Below are 18,011 nucleotides of genomic sequence, written 5' to 3' on the forward strand. Positions count from 1 at the left end.
TGTTAGGGCCTTCTCTTCTTGAATGGGGCAGGAATTAGCAAACTTGAAGAAGTGCCACATGGGGAATCCGCCCATTTTCTGTTGGGTTGTGAGAAGGTGCACGGACATGCTGTTGGTCCATACCTGGGTATAAGAGAAGCAAGGAAAAGCAAATTGGATTGTAAAGCATTTGAGGAAGGAAAGAGAGGAAAAAGAGAGAAAAAAAAAAGAGAAAGAGCGTTGTTTGAGAGTGAGTATTCAAAATATTAACATCTCCAGCAAAAGCTTAGACCCCTCAGAGCAGACATGTATAATACACTGTCGATGAGGTGGTATCTTTCCTGATTAAAATGCTTTAAAGAAAAAAGCTAATAACCTCAAATTCTGTTTCAGTAGTCTAGTCTGAATTGTTATTTTTTTCTTTCATTTCAAAAATTATTTTTAAAATTTTAGGTCAGCTTCTTGCAAATCTTGAATCAAACTTTATACATTAAAACCAAAATTTATACATGCAAAGTTTTTTTGCCTTTTTGTGCATGAACAAAAGGTACAGAACTTTATGTGTAAAGATCCAGGAAAGGGACTCCTATGGTCAACCGTATTTCTTCTTTGAACCCCACAATCTATCATAAAAGTCACTTTCTCATTTATTTATTTCAACTCCTGGTTGGGGTCTAGTGGGAGAAATAATCCAAAATAGTGGATAATCCAAAAATGTCATTTATATTTGGCTTCAGAATGCATTACCAGATGTTACTCTAGCAGATTTCCCTTCCTAATTAGGCCTCACTTAAAGTAGGAGTTAATTTTGTCTTCATTAGCTGCTTCCAAATCAGCAAGATGGGGCAAGGAGGAAGCCCGTGGCATGCTGGGTATTTGGGAGGAAGCTGGCCCATTGCTAAAAGTCGGCGGTAGATCATGCTTTCAAATATGGGCAGTCAAGACAATGGGCATTACACTGGAAATGTTTATTGAGCCTCTTCTTGAAGGATTCTCAGGCTTTCGTCCATTCTTTTTTTTCCTGCCTATTAACCATGAGTGCAGAAAAATTCTGTCCTAGGAATTAGGCAGATAATAACCTCAATTTTTATATAGAAAAAAATAGAGGCTCGCAGAGGTTAAGTGACCTCTCACATAGACTGATCTCTGAGTAAACAGTACCTAAGATACTGAAACTGATTAATGAATGATAAGAAGACCCCACTGTTTCCTTCTTATTGATGATTTGAATAATGAGGAAGCAGGAATTCTCCTGGCCTAATTCGCATTAAGAGAGCTAAGATAATGAAGCTGTGATTAAATGGCTATTAAACTATTTTTATCAAACAGAGATCAAGCGAGTGTGAGAATCTGGGGACACAGAGTGTAATTGCAATTCTACAAGATGTGGAAAAAATTACTATCATAAGCAGGGCATGGTCCTTCCATAATAGCCTGCATTTAAAAATCTTTGGGATACCACATGCCGGTTTCACTTTGCAGCTCTCCCGTCAGGTGTCCAGTAACATCCCGGAGTCCCTCATTTCCTCCTTAATTTAGTAGATTTATTCCCTCTCGATGCACTTGGGTGAGCTCAATGCACTGTTGGCCCCACCATGTGTAATCAGTTGGAAGATCCTTTTGCCAACTGCTCACAAGGGAAGAAGGCCCAGATATTATGTCCTGGACCCCAAATTTCAAATTTGAGGTGACTCTGAGCACCCGAAGATGCAGAATCTGCCTTCCTTTAACTGTGCCCTTTGAATTCTATCACACTTAGGGCAGGTCAGATAGGGACCCAGCAGTCCCAACGAGCAGTAATGAACCAAGTGTTCTTAACTATCGTTTGTTAATGACAGAGCATTGCTTCAGAATTACTGCCCGTTCTGAATTTTGGGTTGTTAGTATATATGTACGTGTATCACCTGTCAGTGGAAATTCTTTACAACGTGAGTATCTGTGGAATGGGCTTTTTTACTCCGGGAGCGCCCTCCGAGAATGAGCGCGACTGTCACACGAAACTTTTATTTCGGTGGGGAGGAGAGCAGCAGACTTGCCTTGCGTAAGGAGAGCCCAGGGTTGACGCCCAGCATGGCTAGAGCAGGTTGAGAGTCACAGAGGTCCCCTGTGGAAATGCCTGTTGGCCTCTTCCCTACCTTTCTTTCCCTCTCTGCCGCCACTGGCAAAACTGAGCTCAGCTGTGTAGCTTTAGATCACTACCTAATTGGTGACCTGCTTTCTCTTTTTCACCTCTCTGCTCTTCTTTTCTTAACTTATATGGAGCTAATAAGTATATTTTTGTAAAAACGGTAATTTTGAACAATTAGAAAGCGGTGTCAGAGCAGAGTCTTTGAAAGGTTATTTTGCAAAGTCGTTTTACTGCCTGATGTATTTCCATGGCCCGTCACCTGTGAACAGACATGTGTTGGTAGGCCAGAGTGCTTCATCTGCTGTGACTTTGATTTATTTGCTCTGTAAATTGGGACTGAAGCAATAATGGGAAGTGACATTAATTGTTTACCCAAGTCCTTTTTGTCACATCCATTGCCTTCTCTGGAGTGTTTGATTGTTGAGACTCATGCTAAACTAATTGGAATTGCCACAGTGAGGAGCAATGTCCACTCAACTTTACGTACAGGACGATCTGTTGAGCTTCAGAACAAAAATGTCATTGGGAAATATCTTAACTTTTTCACCAGTCTTCTACAATTAGACAAAATACAGAATTTGAAATAACATTCTTTCCTTCCATAATTCAAGAACAACTTTACTAAAATAAACGGTCTCCAAGCCCCTCACTGAGTCAGCCACATAGAAATGTGATGAACATGGGCTCTAAATAAGGATTACAGCCCTACTGGTCTGTCCTGGTTGAATAGCAGCCTACCCTACCCACATACCCCATCTCACACACACACACACACACACACACACACACACACACACACACTATCTGCCAATCTTCCAACCCACAACCCTCCCTTCCATTGTGGTTCCAGTAGAGAGAATTTAAATAGCTGTGGTTTAATCAGATCTTGTAAATTAATTATGACATTATCAGGCTCCAATATTTCTGCCATTGTTTTTGATGTACATTCACCCGGGCTTATTAAAGAAATTGGAGAAAACTAGTTAAGTGTTCGTTGTCATTCTGACTTGATTGGAATTATTGTAGTTTGTTTACACTAGGGATAGAACTAAGGCGCTATTGTATTATGTGATTGAAAGCAAATAGAGGCTTGTAGTGTTGCTGGAAAGCCAAATACAAAATTTAAATCGGAGTAAACAAAACTACTCATTTATTGGTAAACATTCTTAACTTTTTCTTGAGCTATTTTTGAACTTCAGTGAAATAAGCCTTTCTGAAAACTGGGATACTTGGACAAAAAGTCCAATTTACTGAAACCGTGTGTGCATGTGTGTGTGTGCATGTGTGCTTGAGATATCATCAAAAATTATTTTTATTAGCTACTATGGATATATATATATATTTTTTAAAAGATTTTATTTATTTATTTGACAGAGAGAGACACAGCGAGAGAGGGAACACAAGCAGGGGGAGTGGGAGAGGGAGAAGCAGGCTTCCCGCGGAGCAGGGAGCCCGATGCGGGGCTTGATCCCAGGACCCCGGGATCATGACCTGAGCTGAAGGCAGACGCTTAACGACTGAGCCACCCAGGCGCCCCTGGATATATTTATATTAAAGTAAATCTCATGATTTTGGATGATTTAAAATAATATGTATTTAATTTAAATATAATTTCTATTTAGGACAGATGAATAACCTGAATTTGGTTTTTTGTATGTTGGGGGGAATCTGAATTGAAAGCTGAGAGATTGGAATCTTTGGACGCTAGATTATGATCCTGGGCAGAAAAGAAGTGAAAATCATTTCAATATCTTTATTATTCAGATTACATGGGCAGATCCAGGAGAATTGAGGCTGGGCGGTATGCTCAATAATGATCTCTTATTAAATCAAGCAGTTTGATTTTTAAAGAATCAGTCAGTTTCTGGAAGAGTGGTGCCATTTTGAAGTTAACATTTCACTCACCCCCCATTAGGATTTACCTCCTGCAGCGGAGTCCTCAAATTCAGAAAGTTGTCATTCCATCCCGTGTGCCCAAAACCACTTGATTCACAATGTGAAGTCCAGGGGCATTTGGGAGACACATTATGCAAAGGTAAGAAAGGCTAGGAGAGTCTACCATGAGTACAAATGGCTCTTTCTGGCCTCTTGAATCCAAAAGAGAAAGAAGTCTGTAATTTTACTCCTGGATGGGGACTCCCCAGTAATGAGGGAAAACAATTTCTATGTGAAAAATAGAATGTATACGTGATAAAGGCCTGCCTAATTTCTCTAGTAATACAATTTGATTTTCTGATTAGCTGTCTTATTCTGTGATTCTTGTAATTTTGTCAGGTCAATTAACTGGAGTTCAGTGCTAGAGAGAAAGGACGTGTGGGCACTGCTGGCTTCATTAGATGTCAGCAGCTTAGGTGCATTTTGTAATAGAATCTGTGTGGGATAATTTAGCCGATATTGTTAATGTCATAGCATACAGAACTTTAAAAAAAAAGATTTATGAAGCAGGTCAAATTGGACAAACAATGTGAAGTGCTAATAGAAGGAAGAGAAAGTGATCTGCACAACGTATATTCTAGGCAGTAAATGCATATCGATGAATTATTCAGCAAGTAATCAATGACCACACTGTGTGCCTCGCATCGGCACTGGTTGTCCAGGTGATGGGAATATAGCACATTTCCCTATAAACAGGGTATATAAGCGGGTACAGAGTACTGAAATAAATGTTATCTTTTATAATAAATTATTCACAGGTTCTTTCCTTCCACTGGAGGGTTTTTAGAGGGCAGGGGTCCATCTTTTTCTTTCTATCTCTAACACGAAACATGGCTCTGGTATAGTAGGTACGCAGATATGTTTATGGAATGAATACCTGAAGATTAACTTTCCAAGGGTGTATGGATGCGAGTGATTGTGGGAGTTGCGGAAACAAGTTAGAATATGTTCGCAGGAGCCCCCATTCCGAGTAATGTAGCACTAGAATCGTACCCCGGCCACAAGAAATGACTGCATTGAAGAGACATGACAAAGTAAGACTCCTACTTAATGATGGACCAGATAAAGAGGACTCAAGGGAGTTCTAGAGTTTGGGTCTGAAGAATTGTTGCCCAAACTCAGGAAGTCAATGGAAATAGCAGTTTTGTTGTGAAAGATCCTAAGTTTGGGTTTTGGAGGATGAGGGAGCTATTATCAGGTAGAAATGTCCAGTGGGCAGTTCTAGATTTATGACTAAAGTTGGGAGAGATGTCAGGGAGGGAAATAAATGGCTGTGGAGTGTTCAGTGATGAGATTATAACTGAAACCATGAAAGTGTATGGTTTGTCTCCATATAGTTTCAGTTTCTGGTGCTGTTCAAACAGAGGGTTATCTAAACATCTCGGCTGCACAGGAGATTGAAACACTATATCTGAAGATGAAATAGATGATGGTTAAAATTCTCTCAAGTTCTGAGATTCTCTAGACCTTCTCCTTTAGTTAGGGAAAGAAGACATACCCATGGGGAAAGCGACTGCAAACAAGACAGCGTCATATACGGCCATAATATGCACTGACATCATAAATTGCCAACTTGGACAGCTCAACCATCAGAGATTGGTACTGAGAGGTATCAGTTCATTGTGTGATTCAGACCAAAAGTGAATTTGGAGTTTGAAGAAGACATGATCTTTTGTGTTCCAGTGTGAGCATTCAAAATTTCATGTACAGTTGACTCATTTGGATAAACATGACCCCTCTACGCTGATTGATGGTGTTACCTGTCCCCTAATGTCAACTCACTCACGTCGTCTATTTTTCTGTTTTTGCAGAAGATAGATGAAGAGAACGAGGCAAACTTGCTAGCAGTCCTCACAGAAACACTGGACAGTCTCCCTGTGGATGAAGACGGATTGCCCTCATTTGATGCACTGACAGATGGAGATGTGACCACTGAGAATGAGGCTAGTCCTTCCTCCATGCCTGACGGCACCCCACCGCCTCAGGAGGCAGAAGAGCCGTCTCTAGTAAGAACCCTTCCTACTGTTTAACAGGAATTGGAGTTGCCTCTGGCTACCCGCTGCATGGGTATGATGTAGTAACAATAAGGTCTGGATTTTTAATTTAGATTGATGCCAAAAACAAGTCCCGAGCAGACTCAGAGTTGCAAATTCTGTGATTCTGTGTTTAAAAATGTTGGTAATAACAGTCTTCATGTGGTCTTACTACAGTTTGTTTTAACTTTTGCTGTGTTTGTGTATTTTTATTTCTTAGCATTATTTATGTTCATGGTAGAAGCTTAGAAAACATAGATGACCCAAAAAGAATAGACCAAAAATTCACCTGTAAAATCAAATAATCTCTGATGGAAAAAAAGATTGAAATCTCCTCTTGTTTTAAGATACATCATCATGTTTGTGAATTTGAAATATATGCATGCATGGTTCATGTTACATATTATTTTATTGTTTGGAGATGTCCTGGTTCATTAAGAGATCTCTTGTGGCTGGATATTTAGTCTTTTTCCTATTTTTCACCATCATAAGTCATATAATAATCAACACATTTATAGTTTTATTCTTATGCCTACAATTCTAGAAATAAAAGGCCCATCAAGGGATATGCAATATTTTAAGGTTTTGGATCCATAATTCTTATGAAGATTGAAAAATAATAGCACATTTGCAACCTAAGTTCCCTAAATTTATGGGAGGCAATGAAGAGTGAATTTGTTGGCAATGAAGAGTAAATTTTCTTTTTGATGCAGTGCTTGACCAGAATTTTATTAGTTCTAAGACACAGTTTACCTTCTCATCTATGGTAGCCATTTGTCATTTGCCATAAATCTGATGTAAGACCATACTATGTAAATTTTGGAATGTTATCCTCCAAACTTTAATAATATTCCTTGGCTTGCCATTTAGAGGTTGTTTCTCTCCCTTCTCTAAGTTTTTTAAATGTTAAAAGCATTCCATGTAAACATATGGAGACTCTGCTTGTACTCCTGTTCATTTTGAGATTTCTGGTTTAGAAGAAACTATGTCATAAGTAATTGCTACCCTCTCCCTACCCCCACCATTTTTCCATTTGCCGTTGGCTTTGCTCTCTGGTACTTTGATGTCTTTACATTGATACCAGAGGATTTTCATCCACACAATTGGTTCACCTGGGAGGGGTTGTTGACTCAACATCATCCTGCCTGTCCGAGCAGGGAGGTCCTAGAAGGCCAGCAAGTCAAATGAAGAAACAGAGGTCAAGGAACAGTAAATGCTTTGCCTGAGCCAGAATCACATCTCCTGACTCTATTTACTTACAAGTCTTTTTCAGTGATAGCCACTCTTTTATCATAAATACCCTTTGAATCAGTAAAGTGAAACTGGATTGTAAAATATCATTCAAAGCATTACAGAATCTTTTATTTATTTTCACTTGATTCATTTGGGTTATTGAGGCAAAAATGTCCTATATTCTGTCCCCAACCCCCAATTCCTCATTTAGCAGGGCAACTTTTCTCAGCTAGTAGGTATTTGGAAATCCTTTTAGGAGGATCCTTTTTGCCTTATTTTATCCAAAAAAAAAAGAAAAAAAAAAAATCAAGGTAGACAATACTAAGTCTCAAATGTAGGGAAAAGAATACTTTCACAGTTGGTAGTGTAATGCCAAATTTTTTCTTACTTTTTAAAAATGCATTTCCTTTAGCGCTATTGTGCCTTGGTGTGACTATAATTAAAGAGTGAGAGAATTAATTTTTATAATTAATTAATATTAAGTTTAAAATTTCAGTAACTTATTCTAATGCCTACAGGATGCATAACTTTTCTCGCTTTTCCCCTCTCATATATTTCTAGCTTAAGAAGCTCTTACTGGCACCAGCCAACACTCAGCTAAGTTATAATGAATGCAGTGGTCTCAGTACCCAGAACCATGCAAACCATAATCACAGGATCAGAACAAACCCTGCAGTTGTTAAGGTACAATGCGAACTTTTTAATATAGGAGGGCAAGTAACAAAGGATTTTGCTTGAAGCAGTAAAACAAAGGATAGGTTTATTTCTATGTATTCAGCTGGGATCCTGCAGTTGCTTTATAATGTGAAACAATATGAAATGGGTTTCCAAAAGCAGCGCTCCAGCTACTTTAAACCAGAAAGAGTTCATTTATTCTTTGTCTTTGGATGATTGGAATGGAAGTCCCACCGTCTGTCACTCCTTGCCCACTTTATTAATACATGCAGCAATGTGGGTTACAATAAAATTTGCTGCTAGGCTGGTATTATCTATGAGTGACTTTAAGATGCAGGATTGCTGTTTCTCCAGCTGTCTAACCTGAGAAAGATTGCTCTGGAATCACCGCAAAAGATCTATCTCTGCCATTAATTGGATAGAATGCTGGCAATGACATAATTCGGTTAGCGGGCTGTATTAAACAATGTTTGTCTTGCCATTCACTGTGAGTGAAAACGGAGCGTTAAGGGGTACTTAAGAGAATTGTGAATACGGGGCTCCAGCAATCAGTGGCAAATTAAGGTTTAAACCAGCTTATTTTTTTTTTTATTCACAGTAAAGGCGCTATAGGGTCTTGTTAGTTACATGTTGCTGAGTAGGAACATTGAAATGTAGGAGAAATGAAATAAAAAGCTGCATAAATGTCATTTAGGAATTTTAAATGTAATTTTCTTTCCTTGTTCTGCAAACAATTATTCACAGCTCATAGATCTAGTACACTTAGACTGAACACTTCATTGAAAATCTCATCTCTTCAGAAAACCTATATCCATTCTGATAAGGTTCAGTTCACTAATTTTAGCTTTCTTTATGCCTTGTTTTTAAGACCGAGAATTCATGGAGCAATAAAGCGAAGAGCATTTGTCAACAGCAAAAGCCACAAAGACGTCCATGCTCGGAGCTTCTCAAGTATCTGACCACAAATGATGATCCTCCTCACACCAAACCCACAGAGAATAGGAACAGTAGCAGAGACAAATGCACCTCCAAAAAGAAGTCCCACACACAATCGCAGTCTCAACATTTACAAGGTAGGCTGGGGACTAAAACACAAGGCAAAGCAAGCATGCACCTGGCTGGGAATGCCCAAACTTCAGGCTTTTGCCCCACTGCTGTCTCTCTGAAAAGGGAATTCAGCACTTTATTAGAGACTTATAAAAAGAAAAAAAATCCTTCCTTGGACACAGGCTGAACATGTCCTATTCGGCTGATATGCAGCCTAATTCACAATCACCAAAAAGCACCTGAAATGTGAGCTGGGTGGGGAGGGGGTGGTGAAAGGTTTATGTGAAATCTGAATTCCCGAGATAATTGAAATTCAGAGCAAGCTGGGCTAGCCAATAGTAAAAAGCTGTTCTTTTTTCTTTTCTAATAATGGAAAGAAAATGAGGCATTGTTGATTTGTTGTATACACCTTAAAAAAGAGCACATGGTATTTGTGCGGCCTCTCCTGATTAAGTGCATTCTTTTTTTTTTTTTTAGAGACCACATGTTATACTCATAGATTTTATTTTGTAAATAAGGATTTGGAAATCCCTGGAATTTATTTGTATTTGCTTTCTATTAAAAAATATTGCCCAGATCAAACGAGGCATCTGGGTTGATGTTTATTGTCCCCATACATTCTAGAAGGCTGATGCTTCTGAGGCAGATCAGGGTGATTTGGGGAAAACCTGTCTTGGCAGAGATATAATTTTCTTTCTTTTTGGCTCTTCCCTTAAAATCGTCCTTAGAGGCCCAAAGGAAGCTTGTTGAAAGTTGCGGTCGCTTTAAAATATCTCAGCTTCCATGTTAACCCTACCTTTAACCTCGTGGTGGAGGCAGGCATAGTCTTTTTTTTTTTTTTTTTTTAAAGATTTATTTATTTATTTTAGAGGCAGTAAGAGAGGGAGTGCAGGGAGGGGGAGGGAGAGGGAGAGAGAGTCTTAAGCAGACTGTGCGATGAGTGTGGAGCCCAACATGGGGCTTGATCTCACAACCTGGAGATCAGGACCCCAACTGAAACCAGGATCAGATACTTAAGCAACTGCGCCACCTGGGCGCCCCAGAAGCAGGCATATTCTAACATAGCAATTACAAACACCCACTTCTTTTTTCCCTTTTGTTTCCCTGACTGCCCCTTCCAGCTGCAGAGTGGTAGTCCCTGATCCCTGTTTTGAACCATGATTATTTCATACAGGTATGCTGTTGCTCCTGGTTTTAATTAGTATTTTCTTTCCAGTGTTTTTGGTTTCCCTCTCTCATCCCTATCCCACCATAAACCTTCAGGAACCTTCTTTTAAAGTTTTAAATTGGCTCTCAATTAGGTTTTCCCCGGTGGATGTCTCAGAATCCCTCGGCCATCCTTTTCTGTCAGTTCAGGGAAAAGATATTTATTGAAATGAACCACATTTTTTCTGTAGCTCGCCTTGCCCTGATTGGCCCCTCACGCACTGTGCACTGGACCAGTTTTTCTTAGAGCAGAACCCGCAGTGCTATGGGATGCAGTGGTGTGGAGAGCCTCGGGTGAAGGGAAGGCAGCTGAGCTCAGTCTAGTGAGTGGACTGAAAAATTCACTGGGCTACTGTCCACCTTGTCCTAGTGTGTCCCAGTCAGGCGTTTATTTTCTGGAGCTGAATCTGAAGCCCTCAGCCAGCTATAACCCTGTAGTCAGTGAACCCAGACCAGCAGCACATGTTTTAAACATTTTTTAAATTTACATATTCTTAAAATTGTATTTGGCCCTTTTGGATTTTGAGAGTTTGGGAGGTTTTTGGGTTTGTTTTTTAGATCCACTTACCACTAATATTACTGAAAAGTCTTACAAACCACGGCAGTGAGGAGTTAAATTGGCCTGTGGAGGACATATTCTTTAGATGAGACCTGCTGTATGTGGATTTTTTTTAGAAAGATATATGCCTGTGGCAAAGCATAAAAAGTTTATCCCCGAACAAAGCCTGTTGACGAAAACAAAACCAAACAAACAAAAACCCCACAAAATTCCTATCGTTATTAAAGTCCAAGAACAAAATAAACATGGCTGGCTGTGAATAACCAACAGGAAATAAATGCTCAGCTTCAGGATTTATTTAAATTATGATTCAAACTTTAAAAGTAGAATCTATATTAACGATTAGAGACAGTAGCCCAGGATCCACTGAGGTTTATCCCTTCTTGATGTATCATAATGTGCTTTCACTGAACTGCATGTGTGCTGTCTGTGAGAGTGTGGGGTCAAGTTCTTTTCACTTCCTTAGGATAATGGCCTGACTTTTGGCTCATGTTGGTGTCCCCTCTATTCATTTATTCATTCATTTGCTAATGTATTCATTCATCAAAAAGACCATGATCTGCATGAAAAGAATGCATTCCTGCCCTCAAGGATCTTAGAGGCCCTGGTCTGTCCATCATTGGAATAGTGTGCATTAAACTCCCCGTAAACCAAATCAGTGCTCCTCTCTTGGTAGCTCTCGTGAGTGTGGGCATATTCAGGGATGGCCTTCTGTACTGTATGTGCTTTGGGGCTGAAACTTCCTATAGCCTTCTCTTCCTGTTTGCCATCAGTCCCATTAAACATGGCCGCTGCCCAATGCTGCCCTTCCAGTGCCCTTGCATTCATCTACACCCAACTGTCAGAATGTTAGGGATCTTACTTTGAGCATTTCGGATAGGCTGCCCTACACCTTGAAAGCTGGAATCCCAGAGACCAATTTTCAATGTGTATTTACTGTGTATGGTACACAGTTCGTATCTAGTGATACTTGCTATGCATGATCCTAATTATGAGTTGAACGCCGAAAATGTTGGTAAATTTCCTTCATGAGTGTGTTCTTTTGGAAAGGCTCATTATATCAGACATACTAAAAAAATTAATCTAAAACCAGTTCATTTATCTGTATATATAAAAGCCAATCAATCAATGTACCTAATTTGTAGAAGACAGCGTGAACTTCATATTTCTGGATGCACATTGGATAGATGATAAAACATTCAATTGTTTAAAAACTAAATCTAAATCGACAAATTAAATATGTAAATACTGTTTATCCAAGTAAAGTATGTAACTTCAGCCTAATTTGGACATAAATAATATTTTCACATTTCAAAGGACCTTAATTACTGGGGTTGATTAATTTACTTTAGTATCTATTGAATACAATTCCTTTTGGTAATAGGAAAAAGGAAACATATTCTGGGCTGACTCCACCAGTAACTAGTTTTATGGCCCTGGAAGTATTTCACATCTTTAGGTCTCAGGTTTTTCATCCATAAAATGAGAGTTTATTCTAAAGAACTTTTTAGTTTCAAGTCTGTGATTTTCATTACGTAAATGACTACCTCTTGACCTTTTGAAAGTAGTTATGTTAATGAGAAAAAATTGACATAAACCTACATACATATATCTTTATAGATAAGCATATATATATACATAATATGTGGATGTATATCCCAAGTACGTTTCTCATCATGTTTTCCCCTCCTTCTGTTCAAAATACAAGACTGCCAAGGAGAAGCAATTGAAATTTTGGAGTGAGAAGAAGATTCTTACTCCACCCTTCCTAATTGGGAAATGCCTCCTGTAGGAGGTAAGATTTAGGAAGCATAAAAGGAAGTAAATGAGCTCTCTTTGCAAGTCTATAGGTCTCTCAACTGATAAATGCAGTATCTTACTTTGTCTCTAAGATTTGGGGATCTGAACCCCTTTTAAACCATCTGGGTCAGTGTCCACAATTTGTCATAATCTCTCAATTAATTATTTTCAGTAAATGGAATGGTTATTGCTTGAGCTTTGGCCTCATAGAAATAACCTATTCTCAGGGCTAGGTATAAAATTATACATTTTAGGAGAAAAATCAACTGAATATTCATAACGTTCTGTTGTCTTATGGTTATTCTGCTGTTTTCTTGTCTAAACAAACCGTGTACTGTATTCCAAATTAAAATAGAACACATTATTTCTCTCTGATGGTATGATGCAAATTTTGTATCCTTAACAGAGATGCTACATTTTGGGGGAAATTCTGGTTTTGTATGTGTTTTTGAATGATAGTTTACCAATGCAAATGTTGTTTGGAATTTGTTTTAGCATAATGGACTGTTGTCTGACTTTGATCCAATATGCAGGGATTTCCTTATTTTAGTTTTCCAGTTTCCAGTTTCCAACCTGATTGTAGTAAGAAAAAAAATTCTAAAAAAAAAAAAACACAAAAAACCCCACAAAAAACCTTCAAAAACTCAGTATTTCATAATTAGTTTCCTTTTTTTTCCTTTAGCCAAACCAACAACTTTATCTCTTCCTCTGACCCCAGAGTCACCAAAGTAAGTATTAAGAAATGTAACCATTTTCAGAAAGGGAAGGGGGTTCTAATACATTTGGCTACAGCAACTCCATTTCAGTTTGTTTTTATAAATGTGCCATATCTTCCAGTGACCCCAAGGGTTCCCCATTTGAGAACAAGACTATTGAACGAACCTTAAGTGTGGAACTCTCTGGAACTGCAGGTAAGCCTTACATTTCACTTGGAACTCTGTGTGTGTGTGTGCGTGTGTGTGTGTGTGTGTGTGTAATATGTATTAAATAATAGAGCATATTCTCCATGTGATTAATGAAATTAACAAATAATACAAGCAACATTGGATAAGAAGTTACCTATAAATATTTTCACTTCCTTTTTCTTTTAAAGAGAAGACATTTATTGTGTGTCAGACCTGGGCCAGACCCTCTGATGTATACTGTTGCTTTAGATCCTTAAATAACCCTTGAGCAGGAGGAGAAAATAACATTTATTGGTCTCCTGTTCAATAAATGTGCCAGGCGTGTAAGTGGTTTTGACTAGTTTCACAACAACCTCATGAAGATAGTGGTAATTTTCTCATCTTTAAGATGAGGATATAAAGTTCAGAAATGTTAAGCAACTTGTCCAGGATCACAGAGCTAGAAAGCAAGGAGCAAAGTTTTGAACCCCAGTTTATTCATTATATCAATGTTTGAATTGGAATATTTTCTCACTCACCATTATACTTAACAGTATAATGTTCTCTTATATATGTTACCATTTTTATCTTTTCAGCAAAGGAGAAAAATGAAAATGTGCCCATTCACCAAAACAAAATGTACTTAGATATTTTTAAACAAGAGTGATTTTCTTCGCCATTTGGACTTCTGGACTCATTTAGTCAGTCTTACTTTATGCTGAAGAGGAAGGAGCTTTAAAAGCTTGGAGCAACCCCCGAATAACTTAATAATCCACAGACTTCCTAGGCAGACTTCTAAGTCGGGTGTAAATGGTGCCTTTGCACTGAGTGCTTTAGGTTTAGGTACAGAACTATACCAGAAAGTGAATCCTAGGCTGTCTGAACAAGAAGTTCCTTGGCTCTGGCCATTGCTGATAAGGGTAAAGGAACAGTAACTTAAACAAGATGCTTTCAACCAGAATATAGTGCCTACATACACCATGGTCATTGTCACTAAGTTTAATTTCACACTTTGAGTTTGCTAAACTACCACCTTGTGAAAGGTCTACTGCATGATCTCATGATTTAGTCAAGCAATGGGGTAGTTAATTTCATGGTATTTATATATATTCTGTGTGTGTGTGTGTGTGTGTGTACGTACACGTATATACATATGCAAATGTATACATATCTTCATATGCATACATACATATATACATATATACTCACTTATAGGCATATACATAACATCATTTCTTAAATTGTAATTACTTATATGGTTATAAGTAACTTTTATGTATATATATCATATGCGGTAAAGACCTTCTTATCTGACCAACAAGAATGAGTATTTTGGTGCATTTATCCAAAAAACTGATTAAAGTATATAGTTTTGTCATTTTACTTTTGCCTGAGTCATATAAAGAAACATTCAAATATCAATTTTTTTTTGTATAAGAAACAGCGACCTTTGCCTTGAACTTAAATGTCTTAATTGGCAATCCATTCATCTTTCTGGCACAAACTGTAGTAATAATAATGTATCTTAGCGGGGCGCCTTGGTGGCTCAGTCGTTAAGTGTCTGCCTTCAGCTTAGGTCATGGTCTCAGGGCCTCTGCTGGGCGGGAAGCCTGCTTCTCCCTCTCCTACTCCCCCTGCTTGTGTTCCCTCTCTCACTGTCTCTCTCTCTCTCTGTCAAAATAAATAAATAAAATCTTTAAAAAAAAAATGTATTTTAGATGGTATCCACTGTTCCTTTCTTGCTTTTTAAAGGAAAAGAATTAAAGATATTTGTGTAGTAGTCTGAGTGCAAAATCATTGTGAATTTTTATGATTTTCATATAAGTAAATAGTAATCATAATTTCCCATGTTTTCCCAGTGTTTCTGATACCACCTGTCTACAACTAATTTGACATCTCTTCTTTTAGTGACATACCTTTATTGGTTCTTCTTACAGAAACAATTTTTCTTATACTTCATTCAATGGCATCATATTTTATTACCTTACATAATTCCAGTTACCACTATAATAGACATCAACTCGTTTGGGAAATACTACTGTGGCCCAGTTGAAAGGAATCTATTTACTCTGAGTGTTCAGAATGTTGTATTAGTCAGTTACTTTGTTTCAGAGAGGATTGAGAAAGGTTCCATTTTATACACCCACACCAAGGCTTCTGTTAAAAGGTTTTTATTATTCTCTTACTATAAATAATTTAAGCTTACTATAAAAATGTCAAAAATATAAACTGGTGGAAAAATTCATAATTCTTTTTTTTAAGACTTATTTATTTATTTGAGAGAGAGAGAGCATAGCAGGGGGAAGGGAAGACGGCAAGGGAGAGGGTATCTCAAGCAGACTCCCTGCTGAGCACAGAGCCCGACTGGGGTGGGGGTGGGGGGCCTCAATCCCACAACCCTGAGATCATGACCTGAGCGGCAATCAAGAGTCAGACAGAACCAACTGAACTACACAGGTGCCCCTATTCACAATTTAAGATGTAAAGTTACCAATGCATTTTTTTCTTCTATGGATAATTTAATATGTTATATTTATACTATAATCATTTTGTGTATATAATTTTGCATCCTGATTTTTCAGTTAACATTTTAATGAGAAAGTTTTGTATTATCACAGACCCTTTATTATCAGGCTTTTAGTGTGTTATATGACATTAGTTTTAGTAGGTACATCAAAATTTATTTAGTCGTACTCCTCTTATAAAGTTAGGTTGTTTTAAAGTGTTACCGTTTGGAAATAGCACTGCATTAGAAATGTTTGTTCATAATTTTTTTTTACTGAAGTGTATTCGACACACAATGGTATATTAGTTTCAGGCATACAACATAGTAATTCAACACTTCTATATATTATGCAGTGCTCACCATGATAATTATAGTTACCATCTGTCACCATATAAGTTTATTACAATATTATTGATTAATTCCCTATGCTGTGCTTTTCATCCCTGTGACATATTTATAACTGGAGGTTTGTACCTCTTAATCCCCTTCCCCTATTTTGCCCATCCCCCCACCTCCCTCCCCCTGGCAATCACCATCAGTTTGTTCTCTGTCTTTATGAGTCTGTTTCTTGTTTGTTTGTTTGTTTTGTTTTGTTTTTTAGATTCCACATATAAATGAAATCATATGGGATTTGTCTTTCTCTGTCTGACATCACTTAGCATAAGATTCTCTAGATCCGTTCATGCTTTCACAAACAGCAAGATTTTCTTTTTTATGACTGAATAATATTCCATTATATATGTATACTACATCTTCTTTATTCATCTATTGCTTTTGTATCTTGGTTTTTATAAATAATGCTGCAATAAACATAGGGATGCATGTATCTTTTTTAACTAGTGTTTTCATTTTTGTTGAATAAATACCCAACAGTGGAATTACTGGATTATATGGTATTTCTATTTTTAATTTTTTTTTCAGGAATCTCCATATTGTTTTCCAGAGTGGCTGCACTGATTTACATTTCCACCAGCAGTCACATGGTTTCCTTTTTTCCCCACATTCTCATCAACACTTGTTACTTATTGTATTTTTTATACTATTCATTCTGACAGGTATAAAGTGACATTGTGGTTTTAATGTCCCTTTTCCTGATGATTTAGTGATGCTGAGCATCTTTTCATGTGTCTGTTGGCCATCTGTATGTGTTCTTTGGAAAAATACCTATTCAGGTCCTCTGACCGTTTTAATCAGATATTTGTGGGGTTTTTGTTGTTGTTGTTCTTTTCACAAATTTTATCTTATTTTCTAAAGATAAATTCTTAGCAGTTTTTAATAGTGAATATAAAGATATCTTGGGGTCTTCTGGTATATATTGCCACATTGCTTTCCAAAGGAGTGCTTTTATTTATAGCCCCATTAGCACTACATGGATATACTTGCTTTATTACATCCTTCCTAGCATTGGATATCTTTGTTTTTGAAATGTTATATATATGAATATATCATTTTAATTGCATTCCTTCCATTAGTGAGGTTATGGTGTTACAAAAAAGCACTTCTTTTACAAAAGTTTTAACATTTTTCTTATTGATAGATATCTAATTTTAAGTAATTTAGTGATGATTTCAAAAGTTTAGGAGCCTACACTATTGAAAGACAAGTAGAGATGTATATAAGATACATTTTTTTTACATATTTAAAATCCTTAAAAATATACACAGTGGATTTATTTCTGTCAGTGAACCAGAATTCATCTGACTGATTTAAATCCTTTCCTCTGGGGGCTTTGAAAGATTATTGGGTACAATGGAAATCAATTTACCAACATGTTTTTGATACCTGCTCTATGCTTGCAATATGATAGGTCTTAGCGGATGTATAGCAAACGGGAGACCTAGAGGCTGATCCATATAAAGTATGAAGCATTGTCCTTGGCCTGCTAAACAAACGTTCTTGTGTTTAAGATGGGGGCTTATAGTCTGTCGGGGAAATAACACACATTGTACAGGTAGCATGAAGGCAAGATATTATTTATTACCTGTAATATTTTGTTACCTTCTAAGAAAGATGGGCCCAGGGGGTG

At 37.6% G+C, this 18,011-nt stretch overlaps 1 protein-coding gene across 5 annotated transcripts in view; it reads left to right on the plus strand.

Moving 5' to 3' along the window:
- PPARGC1A (PPARG coactivator 1 alpha) overlaps positions 1-18,011 on the plus strand; it is a 627,947-nt gene that overhangs the window by 578,884 nt on the left and 31,052 nt on the right. For 4 of the 5 annotated variants that reach the window (XM_081812542.1, XM_081812545.1, XM_081812544.1 and 1 more), the window contains 5 exons: positions 5,854-6,048; positions 7,870-7,992; positions 8,852-9,056; positions 13,278-13,323; positions 13,433-13,506. In XM_081812542.1, coding sequence (XP_081668668.1) covers positions 5,854-6,048; positions 7,870-7,992; positions 8,852-9,056; positions 13,278-13,323; positions 13,433-13,506 — 643 coding nt within the window. Of the gene's footprint in view, positions 1-3,673; positions 4,143-5,853; positions 6,049-7,869; positions 7,993-8,851; positions 9,057-13,277; positions 13,324-13,432; positions 13,507-18,011 lie in introns of those variants that run through there. The other variant, XM_081812546.1, reaches the window with a different exon arrangement.

The sequence above is a fragment of the Leptonychotes weddellii genome, chromosome 2, assembly GCF_054177405.1.
Source record: "Leptonychotes weddellii isolate Sample4059 chromosome 2, ASM5417740v2, whole genome shotgun sequence".
Classification (NCBI taxonomy): Eukaryota; Metazoa; Chordata; class Mammalia; order Carnivora; family Phocidae; genus Leptonychotes; species Leptonychotes weddellii.